At 37.0% G+C, this 14,162-nt stretch overlaps 1 protein-coding gene across 1 annotated transcript in view; it reads right to left on the bottom strand.

Moving 5' to 3' along the window:
- Positions 1 to 857: 857 nt before the first annotated feature.
- Positions 858 to 14,162, bottom strand: part of CFHR5 (complement factor H related 5) — a 28,156-nt gene continuing 14,851 nt past the window's right edge. Inside the window, exons 7-10 of the mRNA XM_082701897.1 lie at positions 13,820 to 13,996; positions 5,622 to 5,804; positions 2,532 to 2,714; positions 858 to 1,292 (exon numbers count right to left, since the gene is read on the bottom strand). Coding sequence (XP_082558023.1) covers positions 1,096 to 1,292; positions 2,532 to 2,714; positions 5,622 to 5,804; positions 13,820 to 13,996 — 740 coding nt within the window. The 3' untranslated portion in view covers positions 858 to 1,095. The remainder of the gene's footprint in view (positions 1,293 to 2,531; positions 2,715 to 5,621; positions 5,805 to 13,819; positions 13,997 to 14,162) is intronic.

The following is a 14,162-nucleotide window of genomic DNA, read 5'->3' as shown; positions in this document are numbered from 1 at the left end:
AGATCAGCTTCATGACCTACAGGGTCTTTACACTCTCATCTACTTTCTTGGTCTCTAATCACAGTTCTTGATAACTTTCATCTAATTGTAATAGTAATATAATTCAAAATGAAAAATTATAAAATATAGGAAATATAAAAATTTTCAAGTATTTAATTTCTTAACCTAATAACCTCAAACTACATTGAATTGTTACAGCCATACTTTGTATTTCTTCCCTATTATCTCTAAGTATTTAAATATGTCTAGGTAATCTTAGAAGTGTAGTATTGTAACATCATAATTTTTGCTTATAACTAGGGTTACCTTTGTGTATGTTTTATCACCTCTTGACTATACTGGAAGTGCTGTACTAGGATTTGTAAATATTTCAGTCTTGTACTCATTTGTGGAAGATTATGTTATTTGTGCCTTTAGGGATTATTTAGTACTTGATGAATAATTAGTCTCCCATTAGAGGACTTATTAATATTTGCTAATGCTTGCTACAAGCATAAGCGGTGATAGCTTTTGTATTTTTATGATGTTAGGAAGATAGATAGTACATTAACAACTTTATTTCAGAAGAAGTAGGCTCAGAAAGCATTGAAGTTATCTTATAAATTTTAGACAGTTGGAAGAGGTTAGAGGGAATTAACTGAATTGAGGCCCATGCTCACTTTTTGTGGGTACTGCACAAACAGGGGACCCAGTGCTAAGATTTACCCAGGTATAATGTAGTCCTCCTAATACCCGAAGCACTGCTCTCAGCTTCTAAACTTATGAACCTCTGAAAATCCAAGTTCAAAGTAAGACGGAGATAAACAACACTTGAAAGAATAAAGTATAGAAAAGAATGCATACTTATACATGTAGGATTACCTTTTTTTAAGATTTTATTTGTTTATTTGAGAGAGAGAGAGAAGGAGCACAAGCAGGATGAAGGGCAGAGGGAGAAGCAGACTCCCCGCTGAGCAGAGAGCCTGATGCGGGACTCGATCCCAGGACACTGAGATCATGACCTGAGCAGAAGGCAGACGTTTAACCCACTGAGTCGCCCAAGCACCCCATGTACAACTACCTTTTAAAATTATATTCAACGGAACTACGCTGGGTTCATTCACACATGGGGTATTCAAATTTCCCTTCCTGACAGACAATCCGAAAAGATTCCTTTGATGTCTTTGCTTTAAACGGCCATTTACAGTCAAATTCAACAAAATCACCTGTTTTCACATAAAGTTTTTTGATGTCTTTCCATCTTAACTGTATATTATTTTTGTTCATGTTAACTTCAGAAATTATACAGGCATCTGAAAGAAGAAATAATAAAAATAAATTATTAATAATATAAATTTTCCTTTCCAAGAATTAAATAAAATTATGAATGAATATTAAAACGACTGTTTATTGAGTTTGCCAGATACTGTTCTCAGTATTTTGTATGCATTTTCTCTAAATACTACATATCATTTCCCTGGGCTACATAAGAGGAGAAAGGGGTTCAGAAAGGTTGAATAATTTTTCCAAGGTCATGCAATTGAGTGAGTGTTTTGAGTCAGAATATGGAAACTGGCAGTTTGACTTCAGACCTTGTGCTCTTAATTCTTATGCATTATATACCTAAATGCCACATACCAATAGGATTAAATTAAAATGTTCTATTAAGGTCAATGTTATTCATTCACCCTCCTTTCTCAACTCAGGATTCTCTTTTACGTTGTTTCCAAAATGTGCACAGTGTGAGCACATGAATATATTAACATCTTATTAGTAAAAATAAGTTTATTTCCATCTACAGTACAGAAAGTTGGCTGAAGAAGACAACAATATATATAAAAACCAGTCATCTCTTTAAGTATTCACTTAGTATATTCTTGAAGGTAACTATCAATGAGCTATTATATTACTTATTTAGCATTCTTTCTCCACAAACTAATTATTGATGGTTCGTGACTTTTATGAAACCTTGATTTCTGTAAAAGAGAAGTGTTACTTTCCCCCATGATCAGAGTCCACTACTTTTTTAAATTCAGCGTTCTTGGAGGTAGCATCCCCCTGAGTAAATAGTACACCCTGTCCCTACTAGCAGCGTGTTCTCCATAGCCCATCATCTCTGATATGGGACTTGTTCAGAGTTGAAGTAAGTCCAAGGTCAAATGGGAGGAGCCATCCGAGGCAGTGGCAACCATAAGGAACTTCCCTAGATTTGCCAAAGCCCAGGAGATTGTAAGATACATTACCAAGTATTTTGTTGATGACATGTGACAGACCAGTCCTTGTACTGTTAAGGAGAGGCTGACTTTTTTTCCTCCCTTACTTTTCTGTAGACATGAAATGAGAAGCCACCAAAGCATCAGGCTTGAATACATGAAATTTGGGACCAGGATGCTGGTCCTAACTCCTCCAAATACTTGCCAAATGGCTTGATCAATGTCAGGCAGGTTTTCAGCTCAATTCAATTGAAGTAGAAGTCATCCTATGAAATTAGTCCATGAAAAGTTTACTATGAATAACAAATATCAGATTCCAGGAGAACATGAAGAACTCACCTAGGCATCTTGGTGGTTCTGACCACTGTCCATTTCTGCATGCTACCTCTATGGAGCCCTGAAGCTCATAGAAAGACTGACAACGGTACTGGACTGTTGATCCTGGAGGATATACTGATAATGGGAATGAGGTGATGTCTCCATTGCTAACAAGTGGAGGGGGACCGCAATATAGTGTGGCCTCTGGAAAGTAAATAACATTTATGGGTTGAGAGAAAACCAACATGTAGTTTAAAATAGTACAAATAAATCTCCTTATATTCTATCTTCCATGTCTTATATGATGTCTGAGAGCTCAAGTATCTGATTATATAATTTTGATAATACAACCTGATAGCCAAAACTATTATAGTGGTTCTTTTTACCCTAAAGTAAAATATACTGAAGTATTAAATATATATGTATTATAAGGACATGCAAGTATAAGTATTAAAAATAGTTTTTATTTAAAGCAAAAGGAACAGATAAGTAAATCTTATCTGGTCTACTGTCCATCATCTTCATAAAAAATTTATTTAAACAAGAAAGGTAAAAATAAAAAACTCCCTTTCCACTTCTATTCTCTGGGACTTCTGTTATTTTATGCAAATATTTTATGATCAGTACATAATCATAAACTCATAGTTCTACTGAAATAAATTACTGACATACTATTTTCCATTTGTTTTCTGATTCCAAATAATAACACAGCATCTTTCTCTGTCAATAAATGTTTGAATTTCATTTTAAGAGTAGCTGGGATGGGGCGCCTGGGTGGCTGAGTCAGTCAGGTGTCTGCCTTCAGCCCAGGTCATGATGCCAGAGTCCAGGGATCGAGTCCCACATCAGGCTCCCTGCTCAGCGGGGTGTCTGCTTCTCCTTCCGCCCCTCACCCCACTCTCGTGCTCTCTCTCATTTCTCTCTCTTTCAAGTAAATAAATAAAATCTTTTTTAAAAAGAATGGCTGGGGAACAGGAGCAATTGGGTGGTTCAATTGGTTAACCTGACTCTTGATTTCTGCTCAGGTCATGATTTCAGGGTTGTGAGATTGAGCCCCACACTGGGCCCCACGCTCTGTGAGGAGTCTGCTGAAGATTCTCTCTCCCTCTCCCTCTGCACCTTCCTCTGCTCTCTCTCTCTCTCTCTCAAATAAATAAATACATCTTAAAAAAAAGAAAGAAAGAAAGGAATGGCGGGGATACATTCCATTGTACTGATTTCTCTTCCCATACATCACCAAAGATATAGATAAAAAATGGCCAAATAAATACTCTTATCCCAAATTTCTTCTACCTCTTGTTTCACTGAGCTACTAGTTCTGCATTTTTCTTAGACTAACTCTTTCATGTGAGCATTAGATTCCTTCCCCTTTAAATTCAGCAAAGACCCTACTCCATGAATTGTCCCCTTTTGTCTGTATTATCAATTTCTCCTTACCTGTCAAATCATTCACCAATATACAAACATGCTGAAAATGTCACACTGAGTAAGGTAAAATTTCCTTTTATCCATACCTACCCCCCCAACCCCATCTAGTTACTGCCTCATTTCCCTATGCCCATGAGAGCAAAACTACTTGTTTCCTAGCCTCCCTGGTCTGACTTAATCACCTCACATCCTCTCCTGAACACACTGCAAATAAGAATTCCCCCCTACTGAAGTAACTAAGCAAAGTTACCAATTACTTTAGGTAGCTATATTCATTGTTCAACCATCAATCAACTTGTCTCATTCTAGGTAGTCTCTGACGTGTTCACTGTCCTGTTGAATGATATTCCTTGGCATTGCTTCTAGGACACCAGCTCTGGTAATGTGATTTATGATAAATATTTGGTTTTTCTCCCCATTGCTGGCCCAGAGGTCCTAAAGCCCTCGGGATTGCCCAAGTGATGAGAGCAGTACATGTGTCTTTTGTTATGTCAATGAGATGAATTTTGGAAAACTCAAAGGTAACCCGAGGATAGGGTGGTTGTGAGGAGAACTAACCATGTGATTAGAAGGTGGAACTTTCTGGAGGGACTGGAGGTTTGAATCAATCACCAATGGCTAAAGTTTTAATCAATCTGCCTATGTAATGAAACCTCCATAAAACTCCAAAAGGACGTGGTTCTGATGTTTCTGGGGTGGTGATCTTGTGGAGATGTGGGGGGAAAGTGTGGGCTGGAGAGAGCATGGAAGTTCTTGCTTTTTCCCCATACCTTGCCTTATACATCTCTTCCATCTGGCTGTTCCTGAGTTACGTCTTTTTATAATAAACCCATAATCTAGTAAGTAAAACATTTCTCTGAGTTCTGTGAGTCACTTTAGCAAATTAATCAAACTCACGGAGAGGGGTTGTGGGAACCTCTGATGTATATAGCCAGTCAGTCAAAGACACAGATGGCAGCCTAGACATGGAACTGGCCTCTGAAGTGGGGGTATAAGAAGTAGTCTTCTAAGAGGGCATTTTTTAACCTGTCATATCTGAAGCTGTCTCTGGGTGGATAAGACAGTGTCAGAACTTAGGTAAATTGTAAGGACACCCAACAGGTGTCCAAGACTTGCTTGTTGGATGTGGGGGAATCCCCTACACACACACACACACACACACACACACACACAATGTAATTGTGTCCTAGAATCATTTTATCAGCCTTCCCTTGTTTCTCTTCCACAACTCTATCTGGCTGCTTCTCATTTCCCAGATCCCTAATAATGGAGAGTCGCCAAGGCTGTCACTTTGACCGTCTCTCTTATTTAGTCATTTGAATTCTCTATGTGGTCCCATCCAGTCCTATAGCTTTAGATATTCTATATACTTACGGTTGCCAAATTTACATCTTAGCCCTGACCATTTCTGTATTGTCCATTATACACCTGTCAAGTAAATATACTTAATAGAAGTGGGTATCCAGTAGAGATCTCAAACTTGTTTCTTCTGTGGCCACTGTTGCAAGTACTTCATAGAGGAACAGTTTTTGAAAGTCACAGAACTGGATAACTAGATGACAATTTAATGCTTTAGAATAATAAGTGCAATAAATAAATCACAAGTTCTTTTTCCTGTTCTTTAGATAAAACAAAGGAGATTAGAAAACACTTTTTAAGTAGCATTAGAAATGAACTACTAACCAATACATTGTGGTAAGGACTGCCATTGTCCATCTATACACACAATTTCTCTTGGTCCATGAAGTAGATAATTTTCTTTGCAGAGAATGGCTACTTTTGCTTTATTCCGATAATTCACTGTGGTTAGCATTTTCTGAGCATTAGGTATCTGAGGTGGAGGTGGGCACAATTCTCTCCATTTTCCTAAAAAAGTTTGGAATTTAATTATTTCACTAACAAAAGCTAAGGAAAACATCTCAACAAGATAATATTTCAGTATAGTGGAACATCCAATAACTAGTAACTCCCTCGGGATGTGTGTGTGTGTGTGTATACATATGATGCTATAGTAACGAATATACTTTATCTTTTTTAAAAGATTTATTTATTTATTTATTTGACAGACAGAGATCACAAGTAGGCAGAAAAGTAGAGAGAGGGGAAGCTGGCTCCCCACTGAGCAGAGAGCCGGATGTGGGGCTCCATCCCAGGACCTTGAGATCATGACCTAATCTGAAGGCAAAGGCTTAACCCACTGAGCCACCCAGGTGCCCCAAATATACTTTATCTTAACATAGTTTATGGTTTGTAAAGCACTTTTGTGCTATAACCACTGGATTAAAATTTCTCTGGTATTCCCTTCTATTTCCTATTCATTATTCTATCAGCACTCTTATATAATTTTCAAATTAACCTTTTTACATTTTTTCTAGCTAACTCATATGATTTAAAAGTTATGTATGTGTGATTCAAACAAGTTAAAACCAAAAAATTAAAATAGTAATAGTAATGATAAAACCAATGAAGACTTCCCCTAATAACCTAACCCTTGACCTCAATGAAAGATTTTCATGATTTGCCTTTTGTTCTAAACATGACAATGACTGGCAATTGATGTAATTAGAACACCTCTGTTTGAGTAGGAATGAACTTCATTTTGGTGGTTTAGTTTATTCTAAGGGAAAAATTTTTAAATGGTCAATTTGGACACTAAAATTTCATTATCTGAGCCACATCCCACCTCCTGACCTAGGCTGATAAAGTGTTCTCCTTCAGCTCGTTTTTTTTTTTTCCAGAATAGGTGTTGCTGTCTAGTGGCAATTTCCTTCAAAATAATTAAAAATAAGTTGTTAGATAGTTTTAAATTCCCACTATACTGTTTTCTTTTAAAACCAAGATAGAAGAATGAGCTAGTATCTTTTGTTTAATTACATTTAAAAATATGACAATAGAGTAAAAATTTCAAAAATTATCTTAAAATAGAATCTAAGATCTAAATTCAGCCAAAATACACACATAGTCTCTGAAACCTGAATTTTCATTAGTTGTTGTTTATTTTTTTCAAGGGAAGATGTACACACTAGAATTATATGCTGCAAATCCTCTAAGCAAAAATTATTTCTGTGAAAAACTAGAGGGGTGTCTGGGAGGTGGGACAACTCATGCCTATGTTCTATATGACTTGCCCTATTTATTTGTTGGTTTGAGAAATATGTGACATAAAAGAATTTAATTCCAGTGGCATCATTATTCCAGTCAACCTTTAATAAGGCTGGTCTTTCATGAACTGTTTTGGCTTAATAACTCACCCTTCAAAAGAAAATGAAGATTAGCCTGACATTTTAGCCTGACCTTGGGGTTGTTGGGTCCCCACAAAATTGGGTACCCCAATAATGGGTCCCTGATTAAAGGAGCCAGACTGATACAAGCAAAGCTTTATTTCATACCAAGCATCAGGAATCAGACCGACCATCAAAGAGACCGGTCGGGGCCACCCCTTATAGAGAGGATGACCCTTCCCTGCTTTCCAAACTAACTTTTATAGAGCAAAGGCCATGTGGTTGGGCCTGGCCACACACAGGTGGCCGATGAGATTGTAACACACACAGGAAACTCCACAGTGTTGCTAGGTGACCAATTGAATTACAATTTACCCTAGTAGACATTTGAATCAGCCTATCACCTAGTTAAGAATTGGTGCCCAAGAGGTGCCCAAAGGCTGGGGCCCATACTCCTTGCTAGGAGACAGTATGCACCCCACTGATTGAATACCTCCACCTGGCCTGATCCACCCTTGTATTTGGACTTTGTTACGTGGGACTGGTTTCCCAGACTTGCTTTTAAATAAGTTCCCCTGGGGGAGGGGAGGGCAAGGTCAATTTAAGTTTTACAACAAAATGGCAGTTCAACTGGGGTGAGGCTGCTCTGGCTGAATAGGCCCTTACAGGGTGAGTGAAGGCACTTCGATTTTGATTTAGGTCATGATCTCAGGGTCCTGAGATCAAGCCCCACATCAGGCTCCAAACTCAACACAGAGTTGGCCTGGGATCTTCTCTCCATTTCCCTCTGCTCCTCCCACTTGTGCTCTCTCTCTAAAATAAATGTGTAATTTTTTTTTTTAAAAGATTAGCCTGGTATTACTGTTATTGTAAATTTTCAGTTAATAAAGTCTGATTCACAGGCTAGAGGACAAGCTATGGGAAGCACATGAAAAGAAGACCAGGCACATTCAGCAGATGGATGGGGCTTTACTATGTAGACTATGGACTCTAAAAAACAATCTGAGGGGTTTGAATTGGCGGGGGAGGGAGGAGGTCGGGGTACCAGGTGGTGGGTATTATAGAGGGCACGGATTGCATGGAGCACTGGGTATGGTGAAAAAATAATGAATACTGTTATGTCGAAATTAAATAAAAAATAAATTAAAAAAAAAGAAAATCAAGTTGATACAATAAATCAAATTTTTTATTATTTTTATCTAACTCATATTGTGTAATTGGGGAATTCTAAATACCACTGCTAATGTGTTCTATAAATTTTATATAGTGTTTTTAGTATTAAAAACTATCAGTAATCTGGCAACAGGCAATGGAACATTATGTACAGTTACATAATGGAACATTACATACTGCCTTATCTAATATAAAAACATATTTAGGCTCTAATGTTAAATCAACCATGAAGAATATTTATTAATGTAAAAGATATGATAATAAGGCTAATGAATGAAAGGCCACTGAGGTATAATTTTAAAAGCTGCTGCTTCTCCACATAGGCAAGTATGTTTTTCCCAAAGTCACTTGAGTAGCTCTCTCAGACAAACATAAAGCATCATAGGGAATGAGAGTGGCAGCATATTTTTTTTGTCATTTGGCAGAAAATATCTTTTCTCCCCAAATGGAGATAAAGGTATGAGTAGACTCAAAAGGAGAAAGGACCTGTCAGGAAGTGAAAAAAAAAATTACACAAAAAATTCTGGGATTTTTAAGTAGCAATAAAACAATAATCACATTCTCTTTCTCCCAAGACTTTTTTGTGTAGATTTTGCCAAGATGAAAAACTGATCAAGAAATATGGTTTGGAAAGGGAACTCGGGACTCCAAAGAGAACTCAAGGGGAAGACAGGTGAGCAATCTGAAGTTATCTCAGCATTAAGACTGGGGAGAGACAGACTTTCTGGATGCTTTATTTCGATTTTCTTGCCTTAACATCAGATGTTATCAGGATACTTGGAAAAGACTGACACATGTTTGTTTGTTTGTTTGTTTCTGATCTCTTAGAAATTTTAAGTCATGCTAGCCTTCATTCCACTTATAATATTCTTTAAAAACTCTACTATTTTATTTATGTTTATTTTTCTGGTAGGTTTCTCACCCTCTCACCATTCCAGGAAAGATGAAAGCAGCAACGTGACTTTCTTTTTTCCTTGGAGAGAAATTTCTGGAATTTCACTAATTTGTTTCTTAGCTCTCTGATAGACTTTTTGTTTAAACTATAATTTTATAGTTTATCTTGATTTTTTCTCATTTTCAGAGTATAAGTAACGTTATCTTCTTCCTTTTCTTAATTCTTTTATTATTATTATTATTCTACAGATGTAGTAAAGTTACTTTTATAACCCTGCTTATTTCATCATTTTTCCTTCTACCCTACCAAATGTGTTTAATTTCCAGTTTTTATTTTCTACTCCCAACACATACATATGAATCTATATTTAATATATTATTAGTGTCTGTGAATTTATTTTTTTAGCATTTATAAGGGCTATGCTATAGCATATTGTAAGGCAACTTGCTTTTTTCATGGACTATGATGTTTTGAGACCATATATGTTTGCATATACAACACAGAGCATTAAAAGAATACTCTTATTTCCTTTGCCTGGTCTTCCAAATTCAATTATACCAAGATGTAAAGTAAGATAATAGAGGCACCCAGGCAGCTCGGTCAGTTGGGTGGCTGACTCTTGATTACAGCTCAGATCGTTATCCTGATCAGCATCCTGAAATGGAGCCCCAGGTCAGGCTCCGTGCTCAGCACGGAGTCTGCATGGGATTCTCTCTCTCCCTCTGCCCCTCCCCCTACTCTATGCCAGCTGTGCTCTCCCCCCCACCAAAAAATAAAACAAGATAAAATAAAATATAAAATAAAAAAGTGAGATGATAGAAACTTTTATAACACATGCCAAGAGATTATAAAATATACTCTGTCATCTTTAAAATAGTATTACAGATGTTCTTGAGAAGCAAAAGAAATGAGTTTTAAGGAGCCAGTAGTGAAGGTTTCTTTAAAAAGTGCTGTTTGCATGTTACATCACAGGAGAGAGAAGGGGGAACTCCCATTCAACTTAAGCCAAGTAAAAACAGGAAGCTTCTAAACATCTGTTTTTTCCATGGAATTAATGGTCCAGGGAATAGTCTCTGACCCAGGTAAAATTTAAGATTAACTGAAGTGGTCTGTCTGATAAAACGCCTAAAAGACATAGCTGCACTGGTGATTCTCTCCATTTCCAAATCTTAGTGGCTAGAATTGAACCCATGGGAAAAAGCTAGCTGTGGGTTGCCTTAAAAGGGCTCTCCCAGAAAAGTCAACTGTGGGGAGTGAAATAACTCTACTGGAGAAATGGACTCCAAATTGAGGGCTGGTAGAGTTTTGTCAAGGCAACATCCTTTGTCAAGGCCAATCCCTGGATAAGGGTAATCTCCAGAAACAGCATTCTCCCAAGATCTGTAAATGCCCTTTTCATAGTGTTTTCCTTTTCAATTATGTGTTTAATTTCTTTATTTTCAAAATTGTATTCTTATATTATTTTTCCTATATTTGTATTTTTGTCTGCTTTTTGGTTATAGAAATGTCTATTTGGACCTGCCCACTATTCTTCTTGACTAGAGTAGAATTGATTAGAAGGTCTGCTTATTAATCTTTTCCCAAATTAGTATTATTTCATGGATCAGCCATAAGTAAAATATTCTATTTCATTCACACTGCTTTGACTTTTATTATTTACCTCCTACTATTTGGAGTTTACTTTGCTTAGCTTTTGGGGAGATAGATAGATAGATATCTCCAAGCTTCTTTTTTTAAGACTATGAATGTCACTCCAAATTTTAGGTTGCATTTCATAGGTTTTACCACATGTTCTTACAATTATTATGTAGTTTTTACTATTTATCAAGTCATTTGGAAGAGAACTATTTCACAAAATGAAGGGTAGGGGAGTAGATAAATGTTATTATTTTAAATATTATTTCTCTGTGGTTATAGAAAGTGATCAATAGGTATTAGTATTTGAAACTTGTAAGAATTATTTAATGCACAGTAAGTAGTTAATTTAAGTAAACATTCCATGGGCATGGAAAAGGCTTTATAATTCTTTTTTTTTTTTTTAAGATTTTATTCATCTATCAGAGGGGGGGGTAGAGAGCGAGCACAGGCAGACAGAATGGCAGGCAGAGGCAGAGGGAGAAGCAGGCTCCCCGCCGAGCAAGGAGCCCGATGTGGGACTCGATCCCAGGACGCTGGGATCATGACCTGAGCCGAAGGCAGCTGCTTAACCAACTGAGCCACCCAGGCGTCCCAGGCTTTATAATTCTTGAAATTCTCAGAACAATATTTTTTCCTTATATAAGAATAAAATTATATTGAATAAAGAAATTTAATAAAAATAAAAACATTTTACTTACTTTTTAAAAATTAGCTACCTTACCTTCTTGAAATTATTATTTACTTAAATTTAACATTTTCTATGTTTTACTCACAATTTCTAATTAATTAAGTATTAATTAAGAATTAATACTTCATCTTGCTGATTGGTATATATTTTATATGACTTCTTTCAAAGGATGATTTTTTTTTTAAGGTCGCTCTTTTTTTTTTTTAATTAACATATAATGTATTATTAGACCCAGGGATACAAGTCTGTGAATCTCCAGGTTTACACTTCACAGCACTCACCATAGAACATACCTTCCCCAGTGTCCATAACCCAACCACCCTCTCCCTACCCCACCCCCTTGCAAGCCTCAGTTCGTTCTGAGAGATTAAGAGTCTTATGGTTTGTCTCCCTCCCAATCCCACCTTGTTTCATTTTATGAAACAAGGTGGGATTGTTTCATCCTATCAAAGGATGATTTTGAGTGGTAAATTCTCTTGGTCTTTTCTATGTTTAAAAATTTCTTTATTTTGTAATCATCATAATCATATGTAATAATAAGTAATTTTGGTATAGAGAACAATTGGTTGCCAATTATTTCCTTTAAGCCCTTTGGAGATATTACTGTGTTTATTCTTACTTCTTATATTGTTGGTGAGAAGTCTGAAGTCTACTCTATTTTCTCTATTTTATTTTGATTTCTCTGTAAGTTCTATATCTGGTTTATTTTAATTTAAAATGGTGCCCATTTTATAAATGTTTCTAATTTATAGTCCTGTTTCTCAAATAATTTGAAAATAAACCTTTGAGGAATGTGAGATTTAATCTTAGGAAAATAATTTCTTTTTTTTTTTTTTAAGATTTCATTTATTTGACAGACAGAGATCACAAGTAGGCAGAGAGGCAGTCAGAGAGGAGAGGAAGCAGGCTCCCTGCTGAGCAGAGAGCCCAATGTGGGGATTGATCCCAGGGTCCTGGGATCGTGACCTAAGCTGAAGGCAGAGGCTTTAACCCACTGAGCCACCCAGGCGCCCTAGGAAAATAATTTCTTTTTTTTTTTTTTAAGATTTTATTTATTTATTTGTCAGAGAGAGAGAGAGAGAGAGAGCGAGAGTGAGCACAGGCAGACAGAGTGGCAGGCAGTCAGAGGGAGAAGCAGGCACCCTGCGGAGCAAGGAGCCCGATGTGGGACTCAATCCCAGGGCACTGGGATCATGACCTGAGCCAAAGGCAGCGGCTTAACCAACTGAGCCACCCAGGTGTCCCAATAATTTCTTAATCAGATAATTTTCTTCCCTACTTTCTACTTTTGGTCCAGAATTTATAGTATTTGTTAGTTATCCTTCACGATGTCATTTGGGTTTTAGTTTCTTCCTAATGTCACTGAAGACTAAGTTTTTGTTCTGTTTTTACAGTTCTCTTTTTTCTTTTATGATTTCTAGAAATTGTAATAGAGTTAAAATGGGCTTACTCCATTAGGCCAGGGTTTTTAAATGATAATATTTGTCTGAAAATAGTGTTCTGAGTGTCAAACTTCACCATCAACTTAAAAATTACATAATGGGGCATATGGGTAGCTCATTAGTTTGAGTGTCTGCCTTCAGTTCAGGTCATGATCTCGGGGTCCTGGGATAGAGCCCCGCATCAATCTCCCTGCTCGGCAGGGAGTCTGCTTCTCCTTCTCCCTCTGCCTCTCCTTCCTACTTGTGCTCTCTCTCTCTCTCAAATAAATAAATAAAATCTTTTTTAAAAGTTACACATCACAATAAATAATTTAAAAACATACTAATTGGGGCACCTGGGTGACACAGGGGGTTAAGCCTCTGCCTTCTGCTCAGGTCATGATCTCAGGGTCCTGAGATCAAGCCCCACATCAGGTTCCCTGCTCAGTGGGAAGTCTGCTTCTTCCTCCCTCTTTCCTGCTCCCCCTGCTTGTGCTTTCTTGTTCACACGCACTCTCTCTCTCTCTCTCTCTAATATATAAATAAAATTTAAAAAAATAAAAAATAAAAGCATACTAATCACAAGAGAAATTTTCTGATAAAGATGTAATGAGGTCAACAAAATTTTTTTAAAAGAATTTATTTATTTATTTGACAGAGAGAGAGAGAGAGCACAAGCAGGCAGAGAGGCTGGCAGAGAAAGAGGGGGAAGCAGGCTCCCCGCCGAGCAGAGAGCCCGACGCGGGGCTCAATCCCAGGACCCTGAGACCATGACCCAAGCCAAAGGCAGAGGCCCAACCCACGGAGCCACCCAGGTACCCCAGAGTTTTTAAAACAAACCTTACCTATGCAGTTTGGTTCAGGATACCATTTCCCATTGATGCAGATTGATAGCATGCGTTTGAACCTCGGAAGACAATTGTAATATATTCTGGTACTATGATTATATTGACTCAGATTTGGTCTTATCCGTATTCCTGGATGAAATTTTGGTCTGCTACACCCTTTAAGTTGGTCTGTTTCTATAAAAAAGAAAAATATTCATACATGATAAGAATATTGAGCAGAAACTAGCAATTATTTCAATAAAACTTCTGACATATTAATGGCGTAATTAAATTATGTTGGATGACTTCAAGCAATATTGCACAAAGCTAGTCTTAATTTCATTGCACAGACTATGCTGAA

The sequence above is a fragment of the Mustela nivalis genome (assembly GCF_964662115.1).
Source record: "Mustela nivalis genome assembly, chromosome: 16".
Taxonomy (NCBI): Eukaryota; Metazoa; Chordata; class Mammalia; order Carnivora; family Mustelidae; genus Mustela; species Mustela nivalis.
The sequence above is the reverse complement of the archived record's forward strand: the minus strand, read 5'-3'. Positions and strand labels throughout refer to the sequence as shown.